Source organism: Lepus europaeus, chromosome 5 (assembly GCF_033115175.1).
Source record: "Lepus europaeus isolate LE1 chromosome 5, mLepTim1.pri, whole genome shotgun sequence".
Taxonomy (NCBI): domain Eukaryota; kingdom Metazoa; phylum Chordata; class Mammalia; order Lagomorpha; family Leporidae; genus Lepus; species Lepus europaeus.
In genome coordinates this window covers 25,354,038-25,364,999 of record NC_084831.1, presented here as the reverse complement: position 1 = coordinate 25,364,999, position 10,962 = coordinate 25,354,038, and the positions used below count along the sequence as shown (strand labels likewise).

The window sequence follows — 10,962 nt, the reverse complement described above, 5'->3', positions numbered from 1 at the left end:
GCCTCCCAGCCGTTGTGGCCATCTAGGGAGTGAACCAGTGGATGGAAGATAGATCTCTGTCTCTCTCTGCCTCTCCCAAACTGACCTTCAAAATAAATGGACAAATCTTTAAACATAAATAAGTTAAGAAGGACAGCTCTCCTAAGCAGTCAGCCTCACAAAGACAACAGATGATCTTACAGACAGCGACCAGAGATCACGCTGAGGACAGCATCGTAACTAAGAGTTCTGCTCGAGGACTGGCCGCCCGTTCTGGAAGTCTGCTGGGTCCAGGCAACATTACAAAAGAAAACTTCACGCCTGCTTTTTGGGGTCAGAGGGCCAAACTGATCCCAATTAAGGAGATCGTCCCGTTCTTCAGAACCACCACACAGAGGGGCAAGAAGGGAAAATGCCCCACCTGAGGGACAACCGTGCAAAGCTTTGCCAGGGCGTCCATAAGGGAGAGCCTGGTTCCAATGGGAGTCGGCTTCAGCAGGGCGCCCCGCCCACTGGAGGGCCCGACAGCGCCTTCTCAGCAAGGAGAGTGGCACCACAAGTCTTTCAGGCCAGCGTGGTCTCAAGAGGGGTGGTCAGTTGAGAAGCAGGGAGAGAGGGAGCCCCCCAAGATGGAATGGAAGGGATCCTCTGCTCCCAGGGCGAGCACAGGGCCTCCTCATGTCACGAGAGTGACCCACATATGGGCAAGCTCCTGGGCCAGAGATGGGGGGAAGGGCTGGGAGTGACCAGGAGGCCAACAGCAGGCATGGATTCTCCCGGAGGAGCTGCTGCCACCTATGGCGCCACATGTGGGAGGTTGGTTCCCGGCGATCAGAGGAGCTACCAAAACGTCTCAGGAAACGAGCAGCTGAGGCCAGTGTCCCCAGTGAGGAGAGAATTCAGCAGGGCAGTCGGAGAGCAGGGTTAGGCTTACTGAGCACACTGCAGGGGAGCATGGGCAGCCTGGCCAGAGGCCATCTAAGGCGCGAACCTGTGACCACACTATCTTCATGATCCAGTGGCTCTCCCAGGCAAGGGACTGGCGGTTTGAAGTGGAGCTGGGGAGTGGGCACCGCCCTTAGCTTCGGGACTTGCCCTGTGCCCCTGGGGGAGCCTCCACACTATGTATCTATGGGATAGTGTGACACGTATACGTCGTGTGCTGACCACAACGGGGTCATCACAGAGCTGACACTACCCAGCGTCCACTTCGACAGAACCGTCACCTTGGTTTCCATGCCATCCTGGGTGACTGGTGCACGCGCCCCATTTCACTGCGGAGCTAAAAGCGCTCCACAGAGTGAACCAAATGGCCTGGTGTCACAAGAGCCTCCAGCTTAGGCTCTGTGCAGAACAGGCAAACACCATCCCCCGGCCCCCATTCCCAGGAATGGAACAGTCCTGGGGGAGGGGCTCGAGGGCCCCTGGGGAGGGAAGAGGAGTAACAGCAAAATGAGTCTCCACCGGCCAGGGCTGGCCTTCCTCAGAGCCACTTTCTTCCAGGTGACTGGCCCCACCCAACGCGGGGCCAACTTCCTCCAGCAGGCCCCACCCCCAAGCAGGTCCCTCTCAGTGCACCCGAGACTGCCCCTGTGAGTGTGGCTCCTAAGGCAGAGGGGCAGGCGCACTTGGGCTCTGCGCTGGGAGCTCTGGCAGTCTGTCCCTCCAGCTTCCACACATGGCTTTCAAGGAAGGACTCAGGTGAGTGGGGACACTGTCACAGGGGAGGGGGAGGAACAGCTGACCTGAGAGGGGTCCAGGCTGGCTGCCAGCAGCCCCGGGAGCCTAGGGGAGGTGCCTGAGCCAGCCAGCTGGTACCGGCTGAGCCCCAGGCCCTGGGCAGAGGCGACTCAGACACCATACGCAGAGGGACAGCGGGGCAGGGGGCTGCATCCAGGGGCCCTCATGGCCCGTGAATGGTTGGGCAGCCCCTCTTGCTTCCCTCAACTCTGAGCCCCTGGTGAGCCAGAGAGCCCAGGCCAGGGCTACCATCACCTCAAGCCAGGCAAGCGCCCCATCCCCTGGGGCTCCGCGGATTGGGAAGTCTTCTCCCTGGAGGGGAGAATGGCTGAGCTGTGGTTCTCTTCTGGAAGCAGGGAGTGGGGAGCAGGGCTGGGGTGGGGCTTTTGGGACACCTTCTGCAGGCAGAGCCCGGGTGGTTGGTTCCTTTGTAAACACGGAACCAAAGGTGAGACGCGCGGCTCAGGCAGGGCACCCAGGACCCAGGGCTCCCAGACTGGAGTATGGGAGAGGGCAGGAGGAGCCGATGGGTCCTGGCACCCCCCTAGATCTGACTGTGTGAGTTCAACTAGTCCACTTGGGCCGACTATCTGGCTGCCCTGGCTGAGATCCAGTGTCCGAGATAAGCACTGGTTTGTCCTACCCCAATGGGGGAGTTGGGGCCGGCCGAGGCCTGGGAGGCCGGCTGCCGCCTTTTCCTGCCCCTGCCGCAGGCTGTTACCTCCCAGAGCGGGTGCACTGCCTGCCGCATTGTTGCTGGCTGCCTGGACAGCGTCTGCCCCAGGCTCCTGGTAGCCAGAGCGGCCCAGCCGCAGCCAGTTCTGCCCGGGCTGCTCCAGACAGAGTGAGGGGGGCACAGCTTCATGCACCAGAGAAGCCCAACCTACAGGGAAAGTAACAGGGTCCAGGACACTGGGGAGAGGAGCAGCAGGGCTGGGCTGCAGCCAGGACACGAGCCCAAAGCCATGCTGGAGGTCAGACAGATCAGAAGTCCAAGCTCGGCCCACAACCCGCCAGCCGCGGGCCCCTGAGCCAGTGGCCTAGCCTTCTGGAGCTCAGTCGCTGTCCCCTCTAAGGGGCCCCTGGCAGAGTGCTGGCTCAGTGAAGTGTCACGGTTATGAACAAGGAGTGCAGCCTTAATCCTGGAGAAAACAGGAGTGCTAAAAAGCAAAGGAGTAACAGTTTGGAGAAGAGAATGAGGACAAAGAACCCATTCATCACTTCATCTATTGACTGAACAAATCGGTGTTAATACCACCAATTAGGAGGCAGGCTCTGGGAGCTGGCACCAAGAACAAGTCTAATGAAGGGAGGCTCAGCGCTGAGTGGGGCAGGCAGCACCTCGTGGCATGCTGTTGGGGCAGCATCAAACCAAGCTCAAGTCTTCCTGTGTAAGACACAGCACCTCTAGCATTCCCCACCCTCATCCCCATCCTGTGTGGCCCTGGCCTCCTCTCCCTTGGTGCTCTCTTCCGTAACACTGCTACCCTCCAGGTCAATCCCAGAACTGAGTCTGCCTTCTGGGTGCTGGCCCCTGGCCCCAGCCAGGCCACTGTTCCCTTTCCTGGCCCCCAACCCCAACCCACTAATAACGGCCGAGTCGTGCCCTTCACCACCCACTGCTCCTTTGCCCACCACCAACACGCTGCCTCACACCCCCAGTAGCTCCCCTGGCTGCACCCTGACCCCTGGCTCTTCTCCTGCCTCTGGCCAGGCCCTCTTTCCCAGCCCTCGATGTCCAAGTATAACATGTCAGCCTGAGGATTTGTTTTTTTCTTCTCAAGTGTGAAAATCTGTGCCACACCCTGGAGGAAATACTTACCAGGGCTCGCCCAAGGTCCTCCAGGTGAAGTTCAAAGCCCTGGGCCTGGAGCGCAGGTGCTGTGTCACCAGCCTTGCCCGTCTGTACATGCTCAGCTCTCACGCTCCCTGCACAACGACCTGCAGGTCCACGCTCTCACTGCTCCCTTGGCCACACTGCTGCTTCCTCTGTACGGGCCACTGCTATCTTTGGATAACTTGGGATTCTTTGGGTCCTGGCTTAGAGGTCATCTCCCTCCTCCAGGAAGGCTCCCAACTTCCTATCCGCCAGGGCTGGGTGACACCCTCCAATTCGCCCTCGGAACAGCCTGTACTGACCCTACTCACAACATGGGCTGTGCTGGGTTCCGCTCACCTGCTCTGCGTCAGTCACATGATCCACACCCCCTCACCGATCGCACTCCTGCCTTCATGGCTCAACCCCGCCAAGCCAGGGGCTGTGTATCATTCCCCTCTAATCCTTGACCTACTACCGTGCTTGATGCTGAGTGTGTGTGCAAGAAACATATGCTGCACGCTTGGCTGATCGGACCCCGACCAACCTCTTGGGGCACAAACTTTCTCCGTACTGAAAATTCTCTTTGGACACACTGCCAGAAGCAGGGGTTTCCGAATCAAAGGGGAGGGATGCTGAGAGCTTTGCATTCCCACAGCTGAGCAGCCTTCCAAGGTTAAAGGCTGCCGCATTTTACACAAGCGCCCGGCTCTACATTCTTGCAGCTTGGCTATTTTCATTGGTTTTCTTAAAGTGCTTATTTTATAGGCAAAACATATCACCTTGTTCTGATTTGTGTGTCTTTGATTACCAGTGAGGGTAAGCACATTTCCATATGTTTGCCTTCTAAATGCGTTTCTTCTTTGAGGATCCCTCTGTGTGATCTGGGAATGGTTAAGGCAGGTGGGCTTCTACAAGATGACCCTCATGGGTGAGAGGGGAGGGAGCTGCTGCCATGGTCTCGGCGACAGAAGAGTAGGCCAGGGTCACCATGGGGAGGACGGAAGGGGCAAGGAGGCCAAGTCAGCCCAACCTGGGGGCCGAGAGCAGACAGACAGTGGTGCAGGAGAGGGAGAGGTCAGGTGCACCCCGGTTTCTGGCTCAGCCAGCTGAGCAGGAGGAGGTGCTCTGTGCGGACTGAAATGGCACCAGATGGACACACACATGCACAAAGCTGCAAGTGGTTCCCAGAGCCACTTCCCAGATACACCTGCTGAGGAAGCAGGAGAGGCAGGCGCAGGGTGCAGGCAACCTTGAAAGAGACCAGGGAAGCCATGTTTGGGAAGGACTTGTAAGGCAGGAAGTGGAGGCAGGAGGTTGCCTAGGAGGTGTGCAGGGGGAAGGTACCCCCACCACCCGCAGCAGCTAACACTCAGAGCTACTGCAGGGTGTGAGGCCTTGCTCTAACAGCCCAGCTTCTGTTAACCCCATGATGACCGCTCTCTCAGCCAGCTGTCCTTCTCATCCCCTTTTCACTCACGAAGACTGACATGCAGAGGGCCAGACCTGGTTCCAGGCCATGCAGTCATCAAGTGGTGGGTGGGACTGGGACTCAAATCTGGGCCCCAGGCCCCGGCGTCTGTGCCCTGACCATACAGCCGAAGTCTCCCTGGGAAGCAGGGGAGGGTGGAGTGGGACAAGCTCCCCAGGAGGGGCTTATTAAGATTCCCAACATTTGAGGCCCTTCCTGAGAAACAGCTAACCAGGGACATGTCCCAAGGCCTCACCTCCTCTAAGCCAGGGCTGGGGCCACTGAGCTGAGCGGCAGGAACCCGCCCAGCCAGGTGGCTAGAGACACCACAGACTGATGCTGTACATTTCTCTCTCTAACTTATTAATTTTTAAAGATTTATCTCTTTATTTTGAAAGAGTTAGAGAGAAGGAGACAGAGAGATTTTCCATCCACTGATTCACTCCCCAAATGACTGCAATGGCCAGTGCTGGGCAAACAAAGCCAGGAACCAGGAACTTCAGCCAGGTCTCCCATGTGAGCAGAAGGGGTCCAAGCACTTGGGCCATCTTCTGCTGCTTTTCCAAGGCCATTAGCAGAGCACTGGATTGGAAGTGGAACAGCTGGGGCAGAAACAGGCACCCATACGGGATGGGGTTGCTTTATCCACTATACCACTACCCTTTAATTTATTCATTTGAAATGCATGGGGACAGAAACAGAGACAGACAGGTCTTGCATCTAGTGGTTCACTCTCCAAATCTCTCCAAATGCCCACAGCAGTCAGGGCTGGGCCACATTGAAGCCAGGCACTCAGAACCCAATCCAGGTCTCCCACATGGGAAACAGACACAACCTCCCAAACCATCACCCTCTGTCTTTCAGGATGGCACACTGGCAGGAAGCCGGGACTGGAGGCAGAACTGGGACTAGAATCAGGCACTCCGTATGGGATGCCAATACCCCAAGTGGCATCTTAACCCCTACACCAAATGCCTGCCGCAGCACATCATCTCTGATCATAGCCAGCCCAGCAACTCATCCGTAGGTCCCAGACAGCTCTCAACTCCCAGCCACCAAGCCATAAGCCCCCTTCATCCTCTCCCAGCCTTCTTAGCTCCAAGATCATCCCCACCCACCCCACAGGCTATGAACACAACCCTAATGTCACAGTCCCCAGGCATGCCCAAGGTCAGACGGCTGGGGACCGCAAAGGATTAGACATCCAACCGCTCAGAGGTGGCCTGGTTCGGTAAACCGTATTATCCACAGTCAGTGCAGGGGGAAACCAGACAAAAGGGTGAGGTCCTTAAGCTGTGAGATGGAACAGCCTCAAAGAGGTGTAACGGTCAGTGCAGAATACAAGGTGCCGACCAGCTGGGCCCCTCCGCGGCCACTAGTGGGGAGCAGGGCAGACATCTGGCCTGGGAGTAAAGACCCCGGATCCCACACTGGAGTGCCTGAGCTCCGTGCCTGGCTCCAGCTCTGGCCCCTGATTCCAGCTTCCTGACAATGCAGTCCCTGGGAGGCTGCGACGATGGCTCAAGTAACTGGGTTCCTGCTACCCATGCAGGAGACCTGGAATGCATTCCTGCTTCCCGGCTGCTCCCAGCTCGGAGCCATTTGGGAGGGAACCAGAGCTCTCTGTCCCTATGTCTCCCTTTCTGCCTCTCAAAAATAATTAAAAAGAAAGAAGAGAATATTAGACTGGCTGCCCCATGCACAGGAGCGGAGTGGCTGGGAGAGGGGAAGACTGTGCACGGCATATATATATATATATATATATATATATATATATATATACACATACACACTCATTTATCCCTGCGAGTGCCTGCACCACGTGCACAGCGAATACTCCTATTCAGAAGAGGAAATAAACTGAAACACTGGAAGGCACAATGGATCCCGCACGTGCACACATACACGCGCATATCGGAATGAATTGCTGATGCTCCTCTCCATCCTCACCCCTCACCCCCAGGGCCAGGACGAAAACCTTCTGGCGGCTGATCCTACTTGCACTTGGCCTCTTGGGCTTGCTCCTGTATGGGCTCCCAGTCGTCAGGTAGAAGCCCCTTCCCAAGCACCCGAGGTGGGCACTCCGGGGTCAGGGTTAGGGTGGACCTCTGCAAGTGCCCTCTCCAGGGATGGGAGGTGGTGGCGAGCTCAGCCCCAGGCAGGTGTCCTGCTGGGCTCTCCCTCCTGAACAGTGGCCACACCCCTCTTAACTGTCCCCACCTCACAGGCACCTGGAAGTCCTCATCCCCATGGGTGTCTGCCCTTCAGCCACAATGTCCCGGCTGGGAGACAACTTCACAGGTGTCTTACATCCCTGGTAAGGAGTGGCCATCCCTCTGTCCTGGTGTCCCTGCCCTTCCCCCACCCCAGTAGAGCCAGGAGCTCAGCCCACAACCCTAGGGTCACACGTCTCCCAGTCCTCTAGCCGCCTGCACTGCTTATGGCCAGGGGGTTTTTTGGGGGGCAAGGACTGGTCTGATGCATCTGCAGGTCCCTAGGGCCCAGCACTGGGGAGACAGCAGTGAGCAGGCTCCAGCAGGCAGCTGAATGGAGCTATCTCCCCACCCCTGCCCTGGCCAGGGCCCGGCCTGAAGTCCTGACCTGCACCTCCTGGGGGGCTCCCATTATTTGGGACGGCACCTTTGACCCAGATGTGGCCCAGCAAGTGGCAGGAGAGCGGAACCTCACCATTGGGCTGACTGTCTTTGCTGTGGGCAGGTAAGGCCTGGGTATGGGGGTGCTATCTAGGCAGGGAGGTTGAGGGCTATGCCTGTGCGTAGGGCACGGGGCACCCTGCTCCCCTTGGCCGTGAGATTCCACAGTGGAGTGAGAGGCAAAGGCAGCACCCTTGCCCCAGACTCCCAGGCCGAGTCCAGGGCCATCCCCTTCTTCCCCCTCCTCCCTGGACACCAGCGTCACAGAGCCCGGCAGCCAGGGGCTCAGGACCTCTGAGAAGGAGCCAGCCTAGAGACCAGGGCTGATCCACGGGGGCTGGGGTGGTGGTCAGGAGGTGACGGAGTCCTTCAGGTGAGAGTGGGAGAGGAAGGGACAAGCACTTGGGTGAACAGAGGGAGCCGGGTGCCTGGTAGAGGGCAGCAGCTTTGCTGCAGGCGGTGGGAGGGGAGGGCATGGTGGTGGTGGTGGTGGGGACACGATTTTGCCAGGGAATTTTGACAGGGAGGGGGCGCTGGGGAGATGCACGGGAGTGGATCCGAGCTGGGGAAAGGGAACTGCAGGGAGGAGGAGGCGACAGGTGCTCGGAGAGGGGGCAGGGTCATCAGCTCAGAGGATTCAGTGACCACTCGGTGGTGTGGGGGGTGGGGCGGGGAGACAGGAAGTGAGCTGCAAGAGAGGGCGCCCAGGGTGGCAAGGCTGGGGCTGCAGGTCTGGCCATGGGACAGATACTGATGACGACCAAGCGGAGGGACTAGCCACCACAGCAGGTGACGGCGGAATGTGGAAGAGACCACTGCAGGAGAGGGCGTCCGTCTAGGAACTGAGGCTGGACACCGGGAGGGGGCGGGGACGGGCAGGTGGGTCTCCCAGTACGGATAGGAGGGGCGGTGGCCAAGCTGGATGCAGAGGGGACTCCTGGCCGAGGACGGCGATCAGATCCTACAGCCCGAAGATACAGACTTCAGAGCAACTAAAGGAAACAGGTCTAACGCTAAACCCGGCAGCTTTGCAAAGGCAGTGAGAGAGCTTCCTTCCCATCCAGAGAACGCTGAAAGCCCGGGGAAGCCTTTTTTTATTATTATTATTATTATTATTATTATTATTATTATTATTTGCCAGACACACCAAACAGGTTCTCAAGGTCCCTCTAACTCTATTCCGCCTGTGCTCTGGAAGGGAGAGGAAGCCAGGAGGGCCGCTGAAAGGTGTGTGTGTGTGGGGGAACAGGACCAAGGGCTGACCCATGGGCCAGTGGTGAGGTCCTCTGTCTCCCCACTTCCAATAGAGACGCGAAGGCGTTCCTGAGGCAGCCCGTGGACCACATCTCCAGGTCCACAAACTCCAGGATCTCCGCGTGTGAGTCCAGCACCCGGGCCCTCAGGTGTCTGAGGTCTCTGATTCCAGTGTCCTACAGGGGCACCAGCCATGAGCAAGTGAAGGGCAGGCCAGGGCCAAGCTGGGTTGTACTCTTGGCTCTCCCACTTACGCACGGCGTACACGTGACTAAAGCTCTTTACATGAAATAACACCTATGGTCTTAGAGCCACGTGACACATGCTCAAAATATTAGCATCACTGCTCTTGTTAAACCCCACTGACCCAAACTCTGTTAATACAAGTTTCCAGTATTCTAAGCAGTCCGGCTATCTACTTAAGGAATTACCACTAACTCAATGACTTAAAACTGCAAACTTCTTAGCATTAGAGATGGTGATAAGGCGGGGGGTGTCAGGAATTCAGAGCCCAGCCGGCCAGGCTCCTCACTGCTCCCAAATGTCTGGATCTCCCCTGGGAGGCCAGCTGCTGGGCCCCCTCTCTCCACCTGGCATCTATGCCTGGCGACCTTGGCCTGCCTCCCATCAGGGCCGCACCAACGTTCTGCATCTGCCTACAAACAGGGACAGGGCTCTCCAGGCACAAACGATGCCAGTCCCCCAAGGGTCCAGCTCCGCCTCACTCCCTAGGTGTCCTGCTGGCCAAAGCAGTCCCAGGGAACGCAGTGACCCGGCCCTTCCAAGCAAGTGGGGCACACCACCTACAAGCTTCTTTAATCTGCCACTCCAAGATTCTAGAATTGGAAGGTTCTGGAGTTCAGGACACTGGTTTGGGTAGGTCTAGGAAGCAGGACCGGAGTGGAAGATGCGCCCGCGGGCGGGCCGCGCAGGGAGCTGCTTTTGGGTTGACCCGGGCGCCCCGGCCGGCCCGTAGGTACCTGGAGAAGTACCTGGCGCGCTTCCTGGAGACGGCAGAGCAGCACTTCATGGTGGGCCAGCATGTGCTGTACTACGTGTTCACCGAGCGCCCGGCCGCCGTGCCGCGCCTGGCCCTGGGACCCGGACGCCGGCTGCACGTACAGCGCGTGGCGCGCGAGCAGCGCTGGCAGGACGTGTCCATGGCGCGCATGTCCACGCTGCGCGCGGCGCTGGCCGGGCGGCTAGGCCGCGAGGCGCACTTCGTGCTGTGCATGGACGTGGACCAGCACTTCAGCGGCGCCTTCGGGCCCGAGGCGCTGGCCGAGTCGGTGGCGCAGCTGCACGCCTGGCACTACCACTGGCCGCGGCGCCTGCTGCCCTTCGAGCGCGACGCGCGCTCGGCCGCCGCGCTGGCTCCGGGCGAGGGCGACTTCTACTACCACGCGGCCGTGTTCGGGGGCAGCGTGGCGGCGCTGCGCCGGCTGACGGCGCACTGTGCGCGGGGCCTGCGGCAGGACCGCGCGCGCGGCCTCGAGGCGCGCTGGCACGACGAGAGCCACCTCAACAAGTTCTTCTGGCTGCACAAGCCCGCCAAGGTGCTGTCGCCCGAGTTCTGCTGGAGCCCGGACCTTGGCCCGCGGGCCGAGATCCGCCGCCCGCGCCTGCTCTGGGCGCGCAAGGAGTACGCGCTGCTGCGCACCTAGCGCCGCCGCCAGAGCCCGGGTGCAGCCCGCCTGCCGGGGTTCCGCGGGGCCCCGCGTGGCTCCCGTAGCTCCAGGAGGTGTGGAGTGGGACCTGGAAGGAGGAGAGGCCCGGGAGCCGGGGTCCCGCGCGGAAGCCGCGTAGGAGCCTGGCCCCAGCCCGTGTCTCCTTCCCGCACTTTCCTGCTGGCCTGAGCCACAGCTGGCCGGAGACCAGCAGTCTAGAGACCTGTCACCACTGAACTTGCCGCGATCAGCGAGCGGATGCCACCTGTAAGGATGGTTTCGCCTGACCCTCTTTTTTAAAATAAAGAAACTGAGGCACGAAGAAGGAACGAACTGCCTGAGAATCCCGGTGGGTCCCTGTGCTGTCCGCAGCGGAGAGCC

General features: G+C 59.3%; 1 protein-coding gene across 1 annotated transcript; it reads left to right on the top strand.

The window, feature by feature from the left end:
* Positions 1-1,657: 1,657 nt before the first annotated feature.
* A3GALT2 (alpha 1,3-galactosyltransferase 2) lies at positions 1,658-10,578 on the top strand. The gene is made up of 5 exons (XM_062193238.1): positions 1,658-1,680; positions 6,970-7,053; positions 7,234-7,323; positions 7,587-7,724; positions 9,891-10,578. Exons 1-5 carry the CDS (start codon positions 1,658-1,660, stop codon positions 10,576-10,578), a joined length of 1,023 nt encoding a protein of 340 aa, XP_062049222.1.
* The last annotated feature ends 384 nt before the right edge of the window (positions 10,579-10,962 follow it).